Consider the following 24,925-nt stretch of genomic DNA (forward strand, 5'->3'; position numbering starts at 1 on the left):
TACCTCATCTGTAAAATGGGGGTGAAGACTGTGAGCCCTACATGGGACAACCTGATTACCTTGTATCTACCGCAGCACTTAGAACAGTGCTTGGCACATAGTAAGCACTTAAAAAATACCAACATTATTATTATTATTGCAATACAGCAATAAAGAGAGACAATCCCTGTCCGCCATGAGCTCACAGTCTAGAAGTGGAGGAGACGAGCATCATTAAAAGTAAACAGACATAAATATAAATAAATAAAATTACAGATATCTACATAAGTGTTGTGGGCGGGGTGAAGGGGGAAGAGCAAAGGGAGCAAGTCAGGGTGACGTGGAACGGTACACTGTGCATATATATGTATACAAATGCATATATGTACTTATACCCAAATATATATGGAGGGTATATGCAGTTGTCCTTTGGATTTGAAGCTGACACTACTGAGGTTGAAGTTCTCTCCATGAATTTGAATGTGGCTGAAAGTACTGATGTAAGATTGATGCTCCTTTCCATACTGTTAAAAGTAAGAATAAAGCCTTACTATGCTGATGAGTTTGCTCCACATGGAGCCTGATTCTATTTTTGATTCTGCCTTCTTGCCTTTCAGTCTTTGTGAAAATTTTTCTAAAAACCCAGCTCTGCCACTTGTCTGCTGTATAAACTTGGGCAAGACACTTCACTTTTCTGGGCCTCAGGTACCTCATCTGTAAAATGGGGATTCAGGCTGTGAGCCCCATGTGGGACAAGGACTATGTCCAACCTGACTAGCTTGTATCTATCCCAGCACTTAGAATATTGCTTGGCACAGAGCAAGTACTTAACAAATAGCACCACTATTAAGCGAGCCATCCCTCTTCCAATTCTGCTTCCCAAACTGGTCCGTCTGCTCCAGTATCTGATGTCCACTGCTAGGTGGCAGTGTTTGCATCTGTGTTTTATCATGTCTTTAAATCCATTTTTTTCTGTCCTCTGGGTTTATATGTGTACCGTTTCAGTTCTCATTTTACAGTTTCTTGGACATCCTTCTCTTCTCATGTCCCAACCAGTGGAATGGTGTTGCTGTGAGCATTGCTCTGATTCTAATGAACTGACTGCATTCAAGGACCCTTCCATTTGATTTGGAGCAAGGTTCAGGGGTGACAGTGGTGAAACTGCCACAGGAGCTGGATTATGATTATGATTACTATTATTACTATTATTAGAGAAGCACCATGTCCTAATTGGCAGAGCATGGGCCTGGGATTCAGAAGGATCTGGGTTCTAATCCCAGTTCTGCCACTGTGGGCAAGTCACTTCACTTCTATGGGCCCCAGACATCTCTACATGGATATCCCACTGTCATCTCAAACGTAAAACAGAAATCCTTACCTTCCAACCCAAACCCTGTCCTTCCCCTAACTTTCCATCACTGTTGACAGCACCACCATCCTTCGTGTCTCATAAGCCCCTAACCTTGACATTACCCTTGGCTACTTTCTTTCATTCAATCTACATATTCAATCCATCACTTAATTCTGTAGGTTCGACCTTCACAGCATTGCTAAAATCCACCCTTTCCTCTACACCCAAACTGCTACTACGTTAATTCAAGTGCTTAGTCTATCCCGCCTTGATTATTGTACCAGCCTTCCTGCAGACCTTCTTGCCTCCTGTATCTCCTCCCTCGCGTCAATACTTCATTCTGCTGCCCAGATCATTTTTCTTCAGAAATGTTCAAGCTATTTTTCCCCACTTCTCAAAAACCTCCAGAGGTTACCTATCCACCTCCTCATCAAAGAGGAACTCCTTACCATCGTCTTTAAAGCAATCACTTTGCCCCTTCCTACCTCCCTTGATTGCTCTCCCTCTTCATAACCAGCAGAAAATTACTCCACCCTCGCTCAAAGTCTTACTGAAGGCATATCACCTCCAAGAGGCTTTCTCTGACTAAGCCCTCCTTTCCTCTTCTCCCATGTCATTCTGTATCACCTCGACTTACTCCCTTTAATCATCCCTCCCTCCCAGCCTCATAGTATTTGTGTAAATAGCTATAATTTAATTTCATTCAATCATATTTATTGATCGCTTACTGTGTGCAGAGCACTGTATTAAGCGTTTGGAAAATACAATTCAGCAATAAAGAGGACAATCCCTTCCCTAAACGGGCTTGCAGTCTAGAAATATAGTAATTTCTGTCTCCCGCTCTAGACTGTAAAGTCACTGTGGGCAAAAAATCTGTCTGTTATACTGTTGTATTGCACTCTCCCAAATGCCTAGTACAGTGCTCTGCACACAGTAAACGTTCAATAAATATGATTGACCGACTGACTGATTCAGTTACCTCATGTGTAAAATGGGGATTAAGACTGTGAGCCCCATGAGATATAAGGACTGTGTTCAACTTCTTTTGCCTGTATCCACCCCAGCACTTAATACAGTCCCTAGCACATAATAAGCACTTGATAAATACCATGACTATTATTATCATTATTATATTTGTTAGGCACTTACTATATGCCAAGCATTGCTCTAAGTACTGGCATAGATTTAAGGTTATCAGGTTGAACACAGTCCCTGTCCCTCATGGGGCTCACAGTCTAAATGGGAGGGAGGAGGATTTAATCACCTTTTCAAAGATAAAGAAATTGAGGCACAAATAAGTTAAGTGTTTTGCCCAAAGTCACACAGTGGACAAATGAGTTCTCAGCATGGCTTAGTGGATAATGCACAGGCCTGGGAGTCAGAAGGTCACGAGTTCTAATCTCCACTCTGCCACATGTCTGCTATGTGACCTTCACTTCTCTGGTCCTCAGTTACCTCATCCATAAAATGGGGATTTTTGTCCCCCATGGGGGACAGGGACTGTGTTCAAACCGATTGACTTGTATCTACCCCAGTATTTAGAACAGTGCTTGGCACATAGTAAGTGCTTAACAAGTATGATAATTAACAAGTATGATTAAGTGGCAGAGCTGAAATAACTCTCAGGCCCATGCTCTTTCCACTAGGCCCTGCTGGATGTTTTGTTGGTGGTTGTTCCAAGCCCCCCAGTTAGATAGAAGGCTAAACACCACAGCAGCCTTGTTTTCCTTCAGTTTGGTATGGAGCTTGATACCCTTTGCCTCCACACTCTGTCTTAGATCAGTGAGTGGTGAGCAGGTCTTTTTCATAGTTGGTATTATCCTCAGGGACATAGCATGTCCTACTGGAAAGAGCATAGAACTGGGAGTTAGGAACCTTTTGGTCTACCTGCCCCTCTAGACTGTAAGCCTGTTGTGAGCAGGGAAGATGTGTCTGCTAACTCTGTTGAACTGTGCCAAACGCTTCATATAGTGCTCTGCACACAGTAAGTACTCAATAAATACCATTGATTGACTGATTGATTAACTTCCTGGCTCTGCCCACGACCTGCTGTGTGACCCTGGGCAAGTCACCTAATCTCTGTGGGCCTTAGTCTCCTCATCTTTAAAATGGGAGTAATAATATCTGTCTCAGTCTACCTTAAAGGGATGATGTGGAAGATAAAATGAGATAATTGATGTGAAAGCACTTGGAACAATAAAAGCACCTTATAAAAAACAAGTTATTATCATTATCTGGACTAGAGCAAGATAGGCACTGATTGCTGTTGGGAGAGTGGGTCCTGATGCTGATAATTCAACTTGAAATCTCCAGCCATCCCCCAAGTGCTCATTAAAATCCCATAGGAACTCTCCCTTTCAAGTGGCACAGAGCCTGAGGTCTGAAACCAAGTGAATTTTCCATCTGTCTCACTAGCTGTGTGCAAGAGTAAGCTTATTTTGAGTATAAGCTCCTGGAAATGGCTTAGTTTCTTGGTATTGTTTCTTGTTATTCAAAAGAATGAGAGAATTTTAACAAAGGTTGCCCTATTTAACTTGTGGTCAGGGCTAGTTTGCCCCTTTCCCCCATTAGCTTTGAGATAAAATTCCTATGATAAAGAGGTATGAACAGGTGAAATGTATGTGAGCATTTGGTTTGGGGAAGATGAACTTATGGAAGGAGAGAAGAGGAGGATCTGAAAAAAAAATACATCATTGGTGATTGTAAATTAATTCACAGGAAGAGTATGTGGAGTGAGATAATAAATGAGATTGAGTTGGGCATATGTAGTAGGGAATGAAATTAGGAAAAAGGAGGTGGATAAGAATAATTCTCTGACAAAATCTTAGCCCTGAATTATTTCTCTTTTGTGGAAAATGTTTGAGTAAAGTTTAATTAATATCTTAAAGGTTAAAAAAAAGAGAAAATGAGTATGCCAATCCTAACTGATTCTACATTTCAGTTTGAAAACATTTCCTCATATTGCAGTCAAAATAAGAACTTTTCCTTCCTTTTTGGAGTCTCCAATTCCATTTAAATATAGTTCAATTAGATCACCTGCAGGACCTCTTAACTCTCTGAATTTCTCTTGGCTCTAAGCAAACAATAAAAAACTAAATAGATTAAAAATTATTTTGGAAGATTGAGAAGGATGCAGGCCCAAAGGATACTGCCATTAATTGAGCTAGGGTATTTTTCTATGGTTCTTGTTAAACACTTATTATGCTCCAGTCACTGTACTAAGTTCTGGGGAGGATACAAGCTAATCAGGTTGGGCACAGTCCCTGTCCTACATGGGGCTCACCGCATAGAACAGCATGGAAGCAGCATGGCATAGTGTCTAGAACAAAGACCAGGGAGTCAGAAGGATAAGAGTTCTAATCCTGGCTCTGCCACTTTTCTGCTGTGTGACCTTGGGCAAGTCACTTCACTTCCCTGGGCCTCAGTTACTTCATCTGTAAAATGGGGATTGAGACTGTGAGCCCCATGTGGGACAGGGAATGTATCCAACCAGATGTGACTAACCAACCCAGTGCTTAGTACAGTGCCTGGCACATGGTAAGTACTTAACTAATACCATAATAATTATTATTATTCACTGAGAGGGAGTAGGAATTAAACCCCATTTTACAGATGAGAAAACAAAAGCATGGAGAACTGCAGCAACTTTGCCACTTGTCTGCTCTGTGACCTTGGCCAAGCAGGGATTGGAACCCAGGTCCTCTGACTCCCGGGCCTGTGCCCTTTCCACTAGACCATGCTGCTTTTGTGGAGCCTTGATGTTCTAACCCCTCATATGCCTATTACAGGGGACTGTCCAAATCCATCATTAAGGGACTCAAAGTCCTTTGAGACAATGGCTCCAACCTTTGACTGGAAACAAATTCCCAACAACCATCATGTTTTCACCACGTGAAAGGTTCTGCTCCTTACATTTAGGCCTCAGCAGTCTCGTCTGTCCACATGGAAAGATCACGTAAATTGCTGCACCATCTCTGAAAAAGAAGGGCAGCCCTGAAAATGAATACAGCAGTGAGTCAGAATATCATGAATGGCTAATCAAATACGGTGTTTTCCAATTAGCGATGAAAGAAATATTATTTATTTACAACTACTCTTCAGACTTCTGAAGAGAGGCACCTTCCAAGAAGCATAGTAAAAGGTTCAATACTTCTCAGTTACTTCCCCATCTGGGAAAAGAAAGTTTAGGATGTCAGGAAATCCAGCCCTAAGGAAGATGTTTCTGAAACCCATTCCAATCTCTGGGGCCCTATATAGTTAAAGCGATCAAATCCATTCTTCCTACTAGTCATTCACAAGAGAAAGTGCCTCTGCACAAACCTCCTTTGTTCCCGCCTGGTCTGCAACATATCCAAATCAATCAATCAATCAATCATTTTTATTGAGTGCTTATTCTGGGCAGAGTACTGTACTAAGTTCTTTTGAGAGTATAACAGAGTTGATAGACACATTCCCTACCCACAAGATTACAGCCTAGGGGGTAGACAGACAATAATATGAATAAATAAATTATGGTTATGTACATAAGTGCAGTGGGGCTGCGGGAGGGGTGAATAAGAGGTGCAAATCTAAGTGTGAGGGCAATGCAGAAGGGAGTGGGAGAAGAAGAAATGAGGCCTTAGTCAGGGAAGGCCTCTTGGAGGAAATGCATCTTCAGTAAGGCTTTGAAGGTGAGGACAGTGATCACCTGATATGAAGAGGAAGAGTGCTCCAGGCCATAGGTAGGAGAAGGGTGATATCTTATCAAACTGCATAAGAACTAAAGGTATAGGTGACCACCTACCTGAAAAAAGAAATGTTGTAAAAGTTATCTCCAAAATTGATATGCAAGTCACTCCTGAGTCAATGAGTCAGTTTTCTTCTGAAAGAAATTAGCAATTGCTTGCATTTATTCTGTGAAAGTGTCAAATGAAATGAACAAAACGTGATTTAAGATTTAACAAACTATGATTATGACACAAAAGCCCCAGTGCTTCCGACTGTCTTCAGAAGAATTCAGATTTTTATGAAGAGTTAGTGGAAGTTCTAGAATCACCCTCTTCATAGGTCCACAATTTCCATACCAAGAATAAAAATCATATGTTGCTCAGTTATCTGTTTAGGTTTTAGCTACTTAGTTTCAAAAAATTGCTTTTCCAGAAAGGTTTTTGGCAAAGTCACTATAGCTCATCTTTGTTGGAGCCTGAAGCAAGGCATTAATCCTCCCGAGATCTCCCACTTAAGCAACACTTCAGTACTTCCCTGCCATTCCTGATTTTTTTTTCTTTCCAACATCCCGCTGCCTGCCTCTAAGAGAAGCCCTGTTATCAGTTTTGCTGTTGCCTTCCAAAACACTTCTCCACACTTGAACATCTCTCTCCCTCTTCAGCCTTTTTAAGGTGACACAGGTGTCTTTCTATATTATGGAATGGAGAAGGGGACATGGCAGAAGAATAGGACAAATAAAATAAACCTTCATCTATCCATTCTGGAACTCCACAGTTGTCCAGTATGATCCAGTAGAGTGGGTCAGGGGAAAGGGATATTCTTGTTACTTGTAGTTTTATCACTATTATTTTGTGACCTTTTCCTCTGAGGACCAAAAGAAGAAATAGACATATATGGCAGTATGAGGGATTTAGGTTAGGAAAGTAATTACCCTAAAGGAGAGAGCAAGGGCCTGGTTATCAGGGGGACCTGAGTTCTAAAGACCAGCTCTGCCACTTACCTGCTGTGTGGCCCTAGTCAAGTCACTTCACTTCTCTGTGCCTCAGTTACCCCATCTGTAAAATAGGAATTAAGACAGAGAGCCCCCATGCAGGACAAGGATTGTGTCAAAACCTATTATCTTGTATCTACTCCATCACCAAAATAGTGCCTGGAACGTAATACGCACTTAACAAATACCTCTTTTAAAAAAAGAGAGGAAAAGATAGGGGTAAGAGGTGGGGAGGGATATAGATTAGGATAGAGCATCAGAGAGAGAAGTCATGGTTATCACCTCTGAAGTTCTGGAAAAATAATTTAGCTCCTATCTTTCTGGAGGGGTTCTACTTAAAGGAGGAGGGATGGACTATATGACTTCCTTAGGTCCTTTCCAGCCCTGTGATTTCCCAAAATTCATTTTCAAAGTCATGACCCCTTTTTCCATCTCCATCATTTCTGGAGGTTGAAACAGGGATAGACCACAGCTGTGAGTTGTGTTATTTGCCACAGGAAATCACCCCAAGTTGTCCCTCTCCTAGCTGCCAAGTCAAGGTCCACAGCAGGAGAATGGGGGTGGATGGGGGAGGAAATGGGTGCAAATCCTCTATGTCATTGATTAATTATAGTATTTTTTAAAGACTTATTCCATGCCAGCCACTGTGCTAAGTGCTGGGACATATACAACATAAATAGCTCAAACACAGTGCCTATCCCAAATGGGGCTCACAGTCTAGGTGGGTAAGGACAGATATACACAAAAGATTATTAGGGACAATGGGAGTATTCAAGAATAAAAGATGAAAGGGCAAAATTGAGAAATGAAAAATGTTAAGAGGGAGAAGTATCAATGTTCCTCAATCACTGTTTGCCAACTGACATGACTTCCAACAGTTAGGAAAACAGTAGAATGATCAATGTGGCTGTTTCACCCCTTTTCACCCAAGCAGAAGCTGCAATTTCAATTTATGCAAGTAGTAAAATTAAAAGAAAATAACCACAATAAAAAATAATTTTATTTTTCTATAAACTGTTTAGCATGCAGCTCAGTGGCTGCTTGCCCCATCCTACCTCACCAATTTTCTATTACAGCTTAGCTTTCACACTCCACTCCAGTGTCAGTTTACTCACTGTGCCCCAAACTCCTCTATCTCGTCTCTGGCCCCTTTCCCACATCCTTCTGCTGGCCCGAAACTCCCTCCTCTTCCATATAAGCTAGACCACCACTCTCTCCGCCTTCAAAGCATTGTTGGAGTCACATTACATCCAAAAGGCCTTCCCAGAAAAATCCCTCTTTTCCCCAGCTCACTCTCCCTTCTACGACATTTATGAATTTGGATCTGTGGCCTTTTGACGTTTGATATTTGCCCCAACCCCAACCCCATAGAACTTATGAACATATCTTTAAATGATATCGTAAAAATATCTTATTTATTTATATTAATATCTGCCTCCCCCTCTTGGCTGTAAGCTCATCATGGGCAGAGAACATGTCTGCCAATTTTGTGTAGTCTCCCAAGTGCTTACTACAGTGGTCTGCACATAGTAAGCACTCAATAAATACCACTGATCAATTGCTCGATCTCATACAAGTGACATCTTGACTACATTAAAAAACATATTAGCAGTATGGTGAAAAATGAAGGCAACACTAAAATCCAGGTTCACTATTTTCCCCTACCCCTCCCACCCACCCCCATCCTGATTGCTGCTACTCCTCAATTAGAAAAGGAGTCTCACAGAAGCATATAGCTAGTTCCAGGCACCACCACCCAACCTCGTGGACTCCATTGCTTAGTTTATTCATTCAATCATATTTTTTGAGCTCTTACTGTGTGTAGAGCACTGTACTAAGGCTTAGTTGGGGAGCTATACTGATCAGCGGCATATTGAGCACCCCTTGGGGGAAGAGCACTCTACTGGGCCCTCTGTAGTATATTATTAATGAAAAAGTCATCACAGTATCATTTAGGAAGTAGATACTGGAGGCAGATTGCTGCAGCGAGTTTGAAAGGTGCAGTTTGCTCACTTTAAAAGCAGGTAGTGCATGGTTGCTTCCTCTTCAACTGTCCTTTCCTCACCCCTAAAGAGAATTAAGAGACTATCACTGGTTTCTTATCCTGCTGAGATTATCCCCCTTTCCTGTTCTCCAGGATTGAATATGTGTTGGGATCAGTGGGCATCTGTACTTGGGACCAGGTACCACTTTGGGCATAGGGAAAGGTGTCCGGTATAGGGGTAGAGGTAATAATAATGTTGATATTTGTTAAGCGCTTACTATGTGCCAAGCACTGTTCTAAACGCTGGGGTTTACAGGGTAATCAGGTTGTCCCACATGAAGCTCACAGTCTTAATCCCCATTTTACAGATGAGGTAACTGAGGCCCAGAGAAGTTAAGTGACTTGCCCACAGTCACACAGCTGACAAGTGGCAGAGCTGGGATTCGAACCCATGACCTCTGACTCCCAAGCCCATGCTCTTTCCACGGAGCCACGCTGCTTCTCTAGAGGTAGAGGTGCCACTCTCTGTATGAATCAAGCATTGTCCCTCACTACTATGTTGGTAGACATAATCCCAACTTGAGTCTGTACCTCCTAAATACTTAGGTATTCACTTCCCCCTCACTCACAGCATTTATGTACATATCTTAGAACTCATGTGCTTCCCCACATAATCGATGCATTATCTCATTTTCACTGAAAAATAGAGGTGCATAATGCAGTTCCTTTTATTTATATTTTTTGAGAACAAGTACTCATCCTCTGCATCAAATATACACCGGATAGGGACATCTCTCAGGCTTTCCACAGCTGCATGTCTCTTCTCTTTTCAGTCATGTCACTGTTGGATGAAGGGGAGATAGAACAAAGTGACTTTAAAAGTAAAAAAACAGAGAGAAAATTGTAGTCCTTCCAACTTGGTGATGCTGTTGTTCTCTGTGTCCTCCAGCTCAAATTAGTACACCATTTTGACACGTTATTTCTGGGACCAAATCACCCCAGTTAGATTGATCTTGATTTTAGGAATGGGCGTATATTTAAATAGGTCACATTTTAAGCAGTGTCATTTGCTTTTTTGCCAAAATTTTGGTATTTGGAGAACTGGCTAGCTGGATCTAGGCAAGTGAACACACAAAAGTTCTGAATTAATGATTAAGCCTAATGTCAATGTCAGGTCAATTCAACTGCAGATTAAACCTCAGTGACTTTCTCATTATTGTCAGGAAATGGAAACTGAGCCTGAAATAAATATCCAAGTCTCCAGAACTGTTCCATCAGCCCTCCAGAAATATATTAATTGGGAAGATGGAATAGTGACCAGCATGACTTAGTGGAAAAAGCACGGGCTTGGAAGTCAGAGGTCGTGGGTTCTAATCCACCACTTGTCTGCTGTGTGACTTTGGGCAAGTCACTTAATTTCTCTGTGCCTCATTTACCTCATCTGTAAAATGGGGATTAAGATTGTGAACCCCACGTAGTACAACCTGATAACCTTGTATCTATCCGAGCACTTAGAACAGTGCTTGACACATAGTAAGCGCTTAACAAATGCTATTATTATTATACTGGACAGTCCAGCTTTCAACTAATTATCCCATTCCCAGTACAGATAGGCATTCAGCTCCTTTATGTCCAGCAATTTTACTTTCAGTGTCTAGCCTTCCTCGGCCTCCTGCTGCTCAGTCTGCTGTTTGGCCAAAGAGGCTTAGATGGAAAACACAAAGGAAGTGAAGCAAGATCCTTTAGACTATAAACTGTAGGCTGTAAGCTTCTTGTGGGCAGGGAACGCGTCTACCAACTCCATTATATTGTAATCAATCGATCGTATTTATCACAGGCACCCTCTTGTGGAAAGAGGGGGTAGAAAGAATGGAATTCTATTCATTCATTCATTCAATAGTATTTATTGAGCGCTTACTATGTGCAGAGCACTGTACTAAGCGCTTGGAATGAACAAGTCGGCAACAGATACAGACAGTCCCTGCCATTTGACGGGCTTACAGTCTAATTGGGGGAGACGGACAGACAAGTACAATGGCAATAAATAGAGTCAAGGGGAAGAACATCTCGTAAAAACAATGGCAACTAAATAGAATCGAGGCGATGTACATTTCATTAACAAAATAAATAGGGTAATAAATATATACAGTTGAGCAGACGAGTACAGTGCTGAGGGGATGGGAAGTGAGAGGAGGAGGAGCAGAGGGAAATGGGGGGAAAAGAGGGTTAAGCTGCGGAGAGGTGAAGGGGGGTGGTAGAGGGAGTAGAGGGAGAAGAGGAGCTCAGTCTGGGAAGGCCTCTTGGAGGAGGTGAGTTTTAAGTAGGGTTTTGAAGAGGGGAAGAGAATCAGTTTGGCGGAGGTGAGGAGGGAGGGCGTTCCAGGACCGCGGGAGGACGTGGCCCAGGGGTCGACGGCGGGATAGGCGAGACCAGGGCAGGGTGAGGAGGTGGGCGGCAGAGGAGCGGAGCGTGCGGGGTGGGTGGTAGAAAGAGAGAAGGGAGGAGAAGTAGGAAGGGGCAAGGTGATGGAGAGCCTTGAAGCCTAGAGTGAGGAGTTTTTGTTTGGAGCGGAGGTTGATAGGTAATCACTGGAGTTGTTTAAGAAAGGGAGTGACATGCCCAGATCGTTTCTGCAGGAAGATGAGCCGGGCAGCGGAGTGAAGAATAGACTGGAGCGGGGCAAGAGAGGAGGAAGGGAGATCAGAGAGAAGGCTGACACAGTAGTCTAGCCGGGATATAACGAGAGCCCATAACAGTAAAGTAGCCGTTTGGGTGGAGAGGAAAGGGCGGATCTTGGCAATATTGTAAAGGTGAAACCGGCAGGTCTTGGTAACGGATAGGATGTGTAGGGTGAACGAGAGAGACGAGTCAAGGATGACACCGAGATTGCGGGCCTGAGAGACGGGAAGGATGGTCGTGCCATCGACAGTGATAGAGAAGTCTGGGAGAGGACCGGGCTTGGGAGGGAAGATGAGGAGCTCAGTCTTGCTCATGTTGAGTTTTAGGTGGCGGGCAGACATCCAGGTGGAGACGTCCCGGAGGCAGGAGGAGATGCGAGCCTGAAGGGAGGGGGAGAGCACAGGGGCGGAGATGTAGATCTGCGTGTCATCTGCGTAGAGATGGTAGTCAAAGCCGTGAGAGCGAATGAGTTCAACGAGGGAGTGAATGTAAATGGAGAACAGAAAAGGGCCAAGAACTGACCCTTGAGGAACTCCAACAGTTAAAGGATGGGAGGGGGAGGAGGCTCCAGCGAAGGAGACCGAGAATGACCGGCCAGAGAGGTAAGAGGAGAACCAGGAGAGGACAGAGTCCGTGAAGCCAAGGTGAGATAAGGTATGGAGGAGGAGGGGATGGTCGACAGTGTCAAAGGCAGCAGAGAGGTCAAGGAGGATTAGAATGGAGTAGGAGCCATTGGATTTGGCAAGAAGGAGGTCATGGGTGACCCTAGAGAGAGCAGTCTCGGAAGAGTGGAGGGGACGGAAGCCAGATTGGAGGGGGTCTAGGTGAGAATGGGAGTTAAGGAATTCTAAGCATCGATTGTAGATGACTCGTTCTAGGATTTTGGAAAGGAAGGGTAGTAGGAAGATAGGGCAATAACTGGAGGGGAAAGTGGGGTCAAGAGCGGGTTTTTTTAGGATGGGGGAGATGTGGGCATGTTTGAAGGCAGAGGGGAAGGAGCCATTGGAGATTGAGTGGTTAAAAATAGAAGTTAAGGAAGGGAGGAGGGCAGGGGCGATGGTTTTAATAAGGTGAGAGGGAATGGGGTCCGAGGCGCCGGTGGAGGGGGTGGCACTTGCCAGGAGGGAAGAGATCTCCTCTGAGGATACTGCGGAGAAGGATGGGAAAGTAGGGGAGAGGGTTGGTGAGGGTGGAGGGACTTTCCAGACCTTAAAATCTTTTAAATCTTGTTTTGCAGAAGGGGAAACCTCAAAGATAGCTCATACTTTGCAACCAACTCCTACAATCAGCCTGGGATTGAGGCAAGACAGACAAGTCAATCCCACTCTGTTCAATCCGCTACCTTCTTTTACCAAGGGAAGGTGACAAGGCTCATGATAAATGTAAATGTGAAGAACCCTCTGTTTCACCTAGCAACAGCAGATCAAAAAGTTCTGTATTAAGAGCTAACCTTCTCACTGTACCTCGATCTCATCTCTCTCTCCACCGACCTCTCGCCCACATCCTACCTCTGTCTTGGAACACCTTCCCTCTTCATATTAGACAGATAATTGCCCTCCCCCACTTCAAAACCTTATTGAAGGCACATCTCCTCCAAGAACCCTTCCCTGATTTAAGCCCTCCTCTCTTCTCCCATTCCCTTCTGCCCCGCTCTTACTTGCTCCTCCATTCATCCTCCCCCATCCCCACAGCACATATATATATATATCTGTAATTTATCTATTTACTTATTTATATTAATGTCTGTCTCCCCCTCTAGACTGCAAGCTCACTGTGGGCAGGAGTGTGTCTGTTTGTTGTTACATTGTACTCTCCCAAGCGCTTAGTACAGTGTTTTGCATACAGTAAGTGCTCAATAAATATGAATGAATGAATGACTACCCCACTGTGAGGTCTATGGATAACTAGGAGTCCTATTGTTTTCCCTAATCTGAATAATTACAATTTATCTGGAATTTGGACTAGTTAATACTGCATAGGGAGTACAAAGAATAAAAATCTAAGATTTTGATTCTACACCCATGAACATAAAATAAACTAAAATCCAGGGACCGATATAAAATAGTGATAGGCTTAAAAAAATCATAGTTGGTCTAAAACAGACTGAATATGAATACCTTACCTGCATTTTTGGTTAGATTTTCATGGGAATTTGGGGTTGTAGGAAACATGTGCATATTTGTAGCAGATAGCTGCTTATCGTCTCTACATCACTGAAAGAGGGGTTGGGTGGGAGAAGGAAACACATATATAAATGTGGTTGGGACTAAACCACATTTCCCAGGCCAAATACAATTTTGGGGTACCTAAATGTGCTAAAACCATTTAAAAGTCTTTCAAAACCAATCATATTTATAATCTGAAAAGTTAATGCTGATATTAGAAACTTCATTTTCCAACAAGTACCTTCTTAAATTTATTTACAGAACCATGGTAATTAACATGCACCAAATAGAATACAACATTAATGACATTTTTCTGATTTTCCATATTAAGAAAATTGGGCAGTGTACATCACATCCACAAGGGGTCGCCCCAACCTCAGAAAAAGAAGAAAAGACCTGCAATGGAGAAATCTATTTACAGCGAAGTAACAGGAAAGCGCATCAAATTGAGCTGTAAGCCTAGGGTAACGTCATGGGCACTTTCCTATTCTGCTTTTTTAAAAGAAACAGAGTACATCACTTCTGTTTTTTAAAGAATGAGTTTACCGACAATGTTATCTAAGAAATATGAAGTGGAAAATACTGTGTTACCTATGCTCTTTCAGTTAGTTTGGGGCTCTGTCATAAATTGTCTAATATTCATCTTCAGATATATGTGACTTAGGGTAAAAATGCAGTCATTACAGGGAAGTAGCACAGCCTAGTGGAAAGAGCTCAGGTCTGGGAGTCAGAGGGTGTGGAACCTGGGTTCTAATACCATATTGCCACCTCTCTGCCATGTGACTTTGGGCAAATCACTTAACTCCTCTGCACCTCAGTAACCTCACTGTAAAATACGGATTAAATTCTACTTCTGCCTACTTAGACTGTGAGCCCCATATGGGACAGGGCCTGTGTCCAACCTAATTAACTTATATCTACCTCAGTGTTTAGAACAGTGCTTAGTCCATAGCAACTGTTTAATAAGTGACTATATCTAGGGTGAAAAGGAAACTAACCTGGTGAAAAAGAAAGTAACCTGATCAGGTTAGTTTCCTTTTCACCCTAGATAATGTGTACAACATTAAAAAAACCCTACTGTCGCATTTAAAGCTTAAGGGGGGGGGGGGGGGGGGAGGGATGTGTGTGTGTGTGCACGTGTGTGCGTGCTTGTGTGTGAGAAAGTGCCAAAGATCCGCACAGGGGCTGCAATTGTGGAAGAGAAAACCACTTCCTGCTTAACAGCAGAAGGAAACCCACAGCTCTTAAGATGGCCTCTGGTAGTATCTTCCTCTTAGAGAGAAGTGGTGTTTACCACTCTTTCCGAAAGGTCTTCCTCATATGAGCTATATCTGTGCCACTGCCAGATAGAAATGACATAGTTTAGACTGTAGACAGGTAGGTGACCAATTCTGACCAAATGTCACTTACCCCCCGGGACCTGGGTTTTCTCATCTAGGTACCATGGATCGTACCATCTCAGATAACTTCTGTGAGAAATAGAATGCAAAGCGTTGTCCCATTTTCAGTGTGTTTTCTAGCAAGGTTAATTCACTTTGGACCTGTTACTCAAGGCATTGCTATTTTAAATTTATGTACTCTGGGACATTAAATCATTCACATTGATGAGCATATATGTGAAAAGATCTTAATGAGTTATTTCAGAAAGGATTTTCCCCTTTGATTTAAAAAACCCCTTAAGGCTTAAACACTCCAAATAGACATATATTATATCTCAAATGAGTATTTATAGAATTCTCTAAGGATGGATAATATATACAGATAATCTCTGTTAGAAAAGTGGCAACTAGAATTCCTAAGTTCCTTGTTATCAATTGAGAAACTGAGTTGCAGAAGGATTGCATTTTTGCCCACTGTCACAGCTAGTTGGTTAGCTCCATTAAGTTCCTCATAGGCAGAGATGGTGCCTACCTAGTCCATTGTATTCCCCCAAGCTTTGCACTCAGTAAGAAATCAGTAAATACCATTGACTGATTGGGCAGGAATCATATCTTCTACCTCCATTAGCACTTAATACAGTGCTCTGCATACAGTAAGCACTCAATAAATACTATTTTTTGATTGAATTAGTGACAGTTCCTGCCAGTGTGCCTAGGCTGCTTCTGGAGGAAAGAGAAGATAAAAAGAATGGCATTCCACCAGTTTGTGTTAGGTTACCACTTTCTTTTCCAGATCTTAAAATCCTTTACAAAGTGTAAAAGCCTTGCTATGCAGAAGGGGAAACGTCAAAGGTAGCTCATACCTTGCACCCAACTCCTACAATCATCCAGGGATTGAAGCAAAACAGCAAAGTCAATCCCACTGTGCTCAATCTGCTACCTTCTTCTGACATAGGAAGGAAACAATGCCCATGACCAAGGCAAAGGTGGAGAACCCTCAGTTTCACCCAAAAGAGTAGGTCAAAAAGTCCTGCCCCTCTCCCACACACTGATTTCCATTCATGTTAGTGCATCATTTAAAGCACTCCTGAGTCTTCGGCCTTTCTGTTTCTCCCCTTGATTTTTAGTGGAAATTCTGACCTGAATGTGATTCAATCCTGATACTTCCAAATAGGTTCAGATACATTCTTGGGGTTTTTCCTTTATTTTCCTTTAGTCATCATTTTCTTTGTTTTAGTCCCTTTAAGAGAAATAAGAAACCATATCTGCAACTGAAGGGCTCAGAAAAAAAAAACTCACCCCAAATGCTGCACTAAATATGAAATATTTTATTTAATTTTTTTGTCATGGGAGAGCTCAGCCACTAGGCACTATTTAGATTGTGCAACAGCCAGGAAAAGCACATAGCAAGGTGAAAAGGATTGGCCTAGTGTCTCACCTCCCTAAGCTCGGAGGTCTGGACCCTGTCAGTCCTAAAGCAATGAGTTTAAACCAAGCAGACACAGGAGGACCACTGCAGCCAATAGCAGAACTGAAAGGAACAATCTGTCTCTAGTTGGATCCTTTGAAACTTCACTCGATACCCAAAACCCAAAAAACACAGAGCTGCTCCTGGATAATTAATAATAATAATTATGGTACTGGTTAAGCACTTACTAAGTGCCAAGCACTATTCTAAGCAACGAGGTAGATACTAGTTAATTGAGCTGGACACATTCCCTGTCCCTCAAGGGGCACACACTCTTAATCCCCATTTTACGGATGAGGTAACTGAGGCCCAGAGAAGTCAAGTGATTTTTCCAAGGTCACACAAGTAAGGGAGCCTGGATTAGAACCCAGGTCCTTCTGACTCCTAGGTCCATACTCTATCCACTAAACCACGCTGTTTCTTGTGGATCCAACTGACAGGTCTGGATACCAGCCAGGCCTGGGGTAAGGGGGTTGGGTCAGCTGGTTGGGCCCATGCTTAAGCTTGACTGAATCAGAGCTGGATTTACTTCCAGAGGGTTAGGAGGGCCACAGAGAGAACAACTGGTTGCTTCCTTTTAATACTGGACTTCCATTTCAGTTAGGAAGTCTGTGGGATCATTTCCACCACAGGTTAATAATGTGAGAGCTTCCTCTCAGCAACTGTGATTTGGTGAGTTTTGAGAAATATTCAAAAGGCCTTCTCTAGTTCAAGGAGTAGTAGCTTCTGAGAGAATCTAGCTGACAGTCAGGTGGCTTAGTGGACAGATTATAAGGTTGGAAATGAGGAGACCTCAATTCTAGTTCTGGCTCCACCACATGCCTGCTGGGTAATATTGAGCAAGTCACTAACCCTCTTGAGGCTTGTTTCCTCATCTGTAAAATGAGACTGAGATATCTGCCCTTCCACAGACTGTGGGACAGGGACTGTGTCCAATCTGATTGTTTTGTCTGTGCCCCACTCAGAGCTTAATATCATCATCAGCCTTGAAATACATATTCAAAAACTGGAGTTGAAGGAGAAAACTTGTAAATAGACAAGACAGAGGATAAGATCTTACAATTTATCTACAAGATACTGCAAGTTACAGGCTAGCAGAATATGGGACCCTCCTATTGCTTCCCCAGGGCTTTTCATATAGCATTTATTTTATTTGGTTAATTTCCACAGTCCTTATTTCCCTGCTCGAGGTGCCATGAATCATTGAACTGGTGTCGTTGGCTTGTCTACAGGTTCTTCAAAGATACTGTTGAGGGGCGTCATTTTCATTTTGAAAGTCAGGCCACATTTCTCTGTCGTGAAATGAAAGGGGTTATGTCAACCATCCGCCTTGTGTAGATCCGAAGAGGACACATAGTGGCTTGTGGTTGTTCTGCTGGTGAGCAATATTTATCATGATTCATAAGTGGAAAAGTGGCTTTCTCATCTTGTTTCTCTAGTGAACATAATCTTATTTAAGGAAACCTAGGATATTGAACAAGTCTGTGATTTAACTCTATATGAGGGGTCAAGGTCTTCCTTGCAGAGATGCCAAAACATGTAAGTTTTAAAGATGCAGTAATGTTAAAAAAAAAATGAGGTCTTCAACCTTTGGTCACATATTTTATACTGCATTATGCTTCTCAGTTATGTAGGCCATCTCCTTATCCTCTTATCTATACAAAGGCAAATGCACACATAGGAATGTACAGTAGCCAAGGAAATCAAAGACATACTTTTCAGGCACTTGAATTTCACTTGTACCACAATTCCTGACAATTCCTTAAGCAGCATCATTAAAATTACAAGATAACTTGAATGCTCTTTTGGATTCCAGTACAATCAGTTTTCTTCACCCCCCACCCCCACCCTTTTTGCAGTAACAATGAAATAGAGCATGAAGATGGAGTGGTTTTGAGAATAGCATGTGATCTTATAAACAGTGGTAGTCAGAACGTCTATAAATATACTTAAATAACAAACATATATACATATATATGGCTATATATTCACAATGTCTATTAAGTAATATCTATTCTTACAAAAATAAAAGCAATTATAGTTAAACTTTTTTGTTGTTTCTCTTCTGCCTAAAGGAATGGAAAGGATGCAGAATTTTAAAACATCTTCACAATATTGATTAAAGGGCCCTTTGAAGAAATTTCAGACCCTGCCTAGGCGCCAGTAAATGTATGCAGTAAACGTTACTTTCTGGATGCATCACTAAGCTCTGTCGTTGATGAGTAAAGTCAGAAAAGAGTAAATGCACAAGGGACTTTTCTTCAGGTCTTGCTGAGGAAGAAAAAAACATGCCTCCCAAATAGTGTGGAAAATGTCAATAGTCCTTCAACAAGCTTAGGAGAAGGTAAACTGTAGAACGTGGCTCCCAACATATCTCTCTCTTAGCAGCTTTTCCCTGTAAAATGCAAATGTGTTCCAAACGAATAGAAGTAGAAATGAAACTACTTTTCTGAAGTCATCTTGAAATCAAATGGTTCTATGAAAAATAAAAAGTATCCTACTACAGTGCCTGTTGTCTAAAACATTTCTCCCGAAAAATGACATGGTAAAGATGATTACTAACAAGACATGGCATGCACATTTTCTTGGAGGCCCCGTTACCAAAGAAATCAGCCCAGTTATATGAGAAGGGGAATACTCTTGGATGTAAATTAGATGCCTTCTTCACTCTTGGATGCAACTTGATTTAGTATCTGAGGTCCAATCTAAATTCCAATTCACATCATCTTTAAACAAGTATTCAGAGAGGATGAATTGCCTTTGAAGAGTGGGTTTCAAATTTCCTTTTAAGGGAGAATGTTAACCCTGGGAAAAGTGAAACTCGTAAGTGGAGCAGCATCAAGAGTTGATTGGATGAAGGGAGGAGAGGAGAGGCAGTTTGTTCTTAAATGGAACTTTGAACTGGGGTAACTGAGGGTTTCAGAGGCTCCAGGGGTTTCCCTTTGGAATTTTCCTGGGGTGCACTCTGCTTCTGATAGAGATCTTGAATCAACATGGTGTTGGTGTCCTTCCACTTTCTATACTTCCTTGCTGTAAGCTCCGGATCCTCCAGAAGCTGGTTAATCATAGCTAAGTCATGCTCTTTACACTGGAAGAGGGAAAACACAAAGGAAAAATTAGAAAATGAGGTGTATTTTCAAAGCAATTCATAGAATTTCTAATGCTTGAACTTACCCCTTCAGGATTTCAACATATTTTGTCTTGGTAATCATGTTAGCCCTTGCTTTATTTTTTAGTTTCATTTTTCTAATTTGATGTAGAAATCAGCAAAAGTGATTCACCCAACTAAGCCAAACTTTTCTAAATAATAAAGGATTTGAAGAGGGATTTGATTGAAGAAGACCCTGGGTGAATTTGTTAAGGGAAGTTGGGAAATTATTATGAAAATATGAGGAAAAGCAAAAACTCTGGAGCAGAATATTGAAACCAAAGAGGTTGGGAGTAGTGTAAGAAAATAAAGGCTGATGGGAGGGGTGGTGAAGGTGAAGTGGACTGAAAGAAATAGCAGAAACTCAAAGGAGACTGAATCTGAAGCTACACAGAGAGCTGAAGAAAATGACTCTTCTCCCCCTATTAGGAATTTTTGCATCCCATGTGAAAAATGAAAAGATTATTTTTTTCCACATAAATTCCACTGTGTAGTTCACACTTTGATATTTGAAGTGTTCCAGATATTCTCTAACAATTTCTTTGCTGTCATTTGACACAAATTTAATTTTTGTTTTTAAAAAACAAAAATCATGATATATTTCTCAGATTTAAAAAAAGTTTTACTAAAACAGGAAAAAATTATGAAAAAATCAGGTTTTTGAAATTCAGAAAAGTCATTTTTTTCTTTTGGTGCAGTACACTATCCCTGTTCCAATGTTATGGCCCCTATGAAGCTCCTACTATTCACATTCAGTTCTACAAGAATGTGTGTTTTCACTTTAGGCTTTGGTTAGAAATCTCCTAGTGAGATTGGGGAGCATTCATCTGACACAATGAGCCTTTTTGGTAACAGGATATCGTGGTGTCAGAAAAAAAAATGTTCAACACCACTTGCTAGTGTGCAACAGCACAAGTTTTCCAGAATGCAAGTTTCTGTGAGAAAACAATATATTATACTTGATTTACAAGGCTTGACTGATGGTAATAAACTGGGGAGAACATTCATCTATTCATTCAATCATATTTATTGAGTGCTTATTGTGTGCAAGTGCTTGGGAGAGTACAATATAAAAACAAACAGACACATTCCTGCCTACTACAGCTCACAGTCTAGAGGAGACAGACATTAATGTAAATAAATAAATAAATAAATATATGCAGATATATACATATGTGCTGTGGGGATGGAAGGGAGGTTGAATGAAGGAGCAAGTAAGAGTGGTACATAAGGGAAGGGGAAAAGAGGAGAGGAGGGCTTATTCAGGGAAGGGTTCTTGGAGAGATCTGCCTTCACTAAGGTTTTGAAGCTGGGGAGAAAAATTTTCTGTCTGATATGGGGAGGGAGGATGTTCCAGGACAGTGGTTAGATGTGGGCGAGAGGTCAGCGGCAAGGTATTCATTCATTCATTCATTCAATAGTATTTATTGAGCGCTTACTATGTGCAGAGCACTGTACTAAGCGCTTGGGATGAACAGGTCGGCAACAGATAGAGACAGTCCCTGCCGTTTGACGGGCTTACAGTCTAATCGGGGGAGACGGACAGACAAGAACAATGGCACTAAACAGCGTCAAGGGGAAGAACATCTCGTAAAAACAATGGCAACTAAATAGAATCAAGGCGATGTACAATTCATTAACAAAATAAATAGGGTAACGAAAATATATACAGTTGAGCGGACGAGTACAATGCTGTGGAGATGGGAAGGGAGAGGTGGAGGAGCAGAGGGAAAAGGGGAAAATGAGGCTTTAGCTGCGGAGAGGTAAAGGGGGGATGGCAGAGGGAGTAGAGGGGGAAGAGGAGCTCAGTCTGGGAAGGCCTCTTGGAGGAGGTGATTTTTAAGTAAGGTTTTGAAGAGGGAAAGAGAATCAGTTTGGCGGAGGTGAGGAGGGAGGGCGTTCCAGGACCGCGGGAGGACGTGACCCAGGGGTCGACGGCGGGATAGGCGAGATAGGTGAGATAGGTAGGTGAGTGCCAGGTAGGTGAGAGGTAGGTGAGAGCCAGGCACAGTGAGAAGATTAGCACTAGAGGAGCCAAGTGTGTGGGCTGGGTTATAGGAGAGAAGCAAGGTGAGGTAGGGGGAGGCAAAGTCGTGGACTGCTTTGAAGCCATTGGTGAGGAGTTTCTGTTTGATGTGGAGGTGGATGGGCAGCCACTGGAGTTTCTTGAGGAGTGGTGAAACTTGGTCTGAATGTTTTTGAAAGGAAATGATTCAGGTAGCAGAGTAGAGTATGGACTGGAGTAGGGAGAGACAAGAGGCATGGAGTTCATGAAGGAGACTGATACTGATACTGATACAGTAGTCAAGGTGGGATAGGATAAGTGCTTGCATTAATGTGGTAAATGTTGGTATTTGTTAAGCGCTTACTATGTGCAGAGCACTCTTCTAAGCACCGGGGTAGATACAGGGTAATCAGGTTGTCCCACGTGAGGCTCACAGTCTTAATCCCCATTTTACAGATGAGGGAACTGAGGCTCAGAGAAGTTAAGTGACTTGCCCACAGTCACACAGCTGGCAAGTGACAGAGCTGGGATTCGAACCCATGACTTCTGACTCCCAAGCCCAGGCTCTTTCCACTGAGCCATGTGGTAGCAGTTTGGATGGAGAGGAAGGGGTAGATTTTGGTGATGTGAAGGTAGAACTGACAGGATTTAGTGATGGCTTGACTATGTGGGAGGAACTAGAGAGATGAGTCAAGGATAATGCCAAGGTTATGGGCTTGTGAGACTGGAAGGATGGTGGTGCCATTCATTCACTTCATTCATTCAATCAATCGTATTTATTGAGCGCTTACTGTGTACAGAGCACTGTACTAAGCGCTTGGAAAGTACAATTGGGCAACAGAGAGAGACAATCATTACCCAACAATGGGCTCGCAGTGCAGAAGGGTAGAGATAAGACAACAAAACAAGTAGACAGACAAGTGCCATCTATTCATTCATTCATTCAATAGCATTTATTGAGCGCTTACTATGTGCAGAGGACTGTACTAAGCATTTGGAATGTACAAATTGGTAACAGATACAGTGCCTGCCCTTTGACGGGTTTACAGTCTAATCCGGGGAGACAGACAGAGAAGAACAGTAGCAATCAAAATAGAATCAAGAGGATGAACATCTCATTAAAACAATAGCAAATAAAGAGAATCAAAGTGATTTACATTTCATTAACAAAATAAATAGGGTAATGAAAATATATACAGTTGAGCAGACAAGTACAGTGCTGAGGGGATGGGAAGGGAGAGGGGGAGGAGCAGAGGGAAATGGGGTGAAAAGAGGGTTTAGCTGCGGAGAGGTGAAGGAGGGCAGTAGAGGGAGTAGAGGGAGAAGGGGAGCTCAGTCTGGGAAGGCCTCTTAGAGGAGGTAAGCTGTAAGTAGGGTTTTGAAGAGGGGAAGAGAATTAGTTTGGCAGAGGTGAGGAGGGAGGGCATTCCAGGATCACGGGAGGGTCTATCTACTACTACTAGATAGATACTACTACTACTATTAGTCCATCTACTGTGATGGGAGGACAGAGTTTGGGTGGGAAGATAAGTTCAGTTTTAGCTGTATTAAGTTTGAGGTAAAGGGAGGACATCCAAGTAGAGCTGTCTTGAAGGCAGGAAGAAATGTGAGACTGCAGAGCGGGAGAGACATAAGCGCTGGAGATGTAGATTTGGGTGTCATCAGCGTAGAGGTGACAGTTGAAGCCATGTGAGTGAATGGGTTTTTGAAGGGAGTGAGTGTAGATGGGAAAAAAAAGGGACCCAGTAGTGAATTTTGAGGGATTGCCCCCCCACCCCGATAGGGGATGGGAGGAAGAGGAGGAGCTCTCAAGAGACTGAGAATGAGTGGCCAGAGAGATAGAAGGAGACCCAGGAGAGGACAGTGTCAGTGAAGCCAAGGTTGGATAATAACCTAGGACGTCACCCCAGTCCTCAAAAAACTCCAGGGATTACTCATCCGCCTCTGCATCTAAAAGAAACTCCTCATCATTAGCTTTAAAGCACTCCACCATCTTGCCTTCTCCTACCTTACCTTACTTCTCTTCTTCTATAACCCAGCCCACACACTTGGCTCCTCTAGTGTTAACCTTCTCACTGTGCCTCGATCTCGCCCATCTCGCCACCAACCCCTAGCCCGCAACCTGCCTCTGGCCTGGAAAGCCTTCCCTCCTCAAATCTGACAGACAACTACTCTCCTCCACTTCAAAGCTTTATTTAAGTAGCATCTCCTCCAAGAGGCCTTCCCTGACTAAGGGACCTTTCTGCATCTCCCACTCCCTTCTGTGCCTCTCTGACTTGCTTCCTTTGCTTTTCCCCTTACCCCCCAGCCCCACATCACTTAGGTACATATCTATAGCTTATTTGTACTGATGTCTCTCTCGACCCCTCTAGATTGCAAGCTTATTCATTCAATAGTATTTATTGAGCGCTTACTATATGCAGAGCTCTGTACTAAGCGCTTGGGATGAACAAGTCGGCAACAGATAGAGACAGTCCCTGCCATTTGACGGGCTTACAGTCTAATCGGGGGAGACGGACAGACAAGAACAATGGCAATAAACAGAGTCAAGGGGAAGAGCATCTCGTAAAAACAATGGCAACTAAACAGAATCAAGGCGATGTACAATTCATTAACAAAATAAATAGGGTAACGAAAATATATACAGTTGAGCGGACGAGTACAGTGCTGTGGGGATGGGAAGGGAGAGGTGGAGGAGCAGAGGGAAAAGGGGAAAATGAGGGTTTAGCTGCGGAGAGGTAAAGGGGGGATGGCAGAGGGAGTAGAGGGAGAAGAGGAGCTCAGTCTGGGAACGCCTCTTGGAGGAGGTGAGTTTTAAGTAGGGTTTTGAAGAGGGAAAGAGAATCAGTTTGGCGGAGGTGAGGAGGGAGGGCATTCCAGGACCGCGGGAGGACGTGACCCAGCGGTCGACGGCGGGATAGGCGAGACCGAGGGACGGTGAGGAGGTGGGCGGCAGAGGAGCGGAGCGTGCGGGGAGGGCGGTAGAAAGAGAGAAGGGAGGAGAGGTAGGAAGGGGCAAGGTGATGGAGAGCCACATCTCACACAGCCAAGCTTATTGTGGGCAGGGAA

At 42.8% G+C, this 24,925-nt stretch overlaps 1 protein-coding gene across 8 annotated transcripts in view; it reads right to left on the reverse strand.

Annotated features, from left to right (window-relative positions):
- Positions 1-18,292: 18,292 nt before the first annotated feature.
- The window catches only part of IPCEF1 (interaction protein for cytohesin exchange factors 1), a 154,032-nt gene continuing 147,399 nt past the window's right edge, over positions 18,293-24,925 (reverse strand). For 7 of the 8 annotated variants that reach the window (XM_029053651.1, XM_029053635.1, XM_029053642.1 and 4 more), the window contains one exon: positions 18,293-19,791. In XM_029053651.1, coding sequence (XP_028909484.1) covers positions 19,588-19,791 — 204 coding nt within the window. In that variant the 3' untranslated portion in view covers positions 18,293-19,587. The remainder of the gene's footprint in view (positions 19,792-24,925) is intronic. The other variant, XM_029053688.1, reaches the window with a different exon arrangement.

This window comes from Ornithorhynchus anatinus, chromosome 2 (assembly GCF_004115215.2).
Source record: "Ornithorhynchus anatinus isolate Pmale09 chromosome 2, mOrnAna1.pri.v4, whole genome shotgun sequence".
Taxonomy (NCBI): Eukaryota; Metazoa; Chordata; class Mammalia; order Monotremata; family Ornithorhynchidae; genus Ornithorhynchus; species Ornithorhynchus anatinus.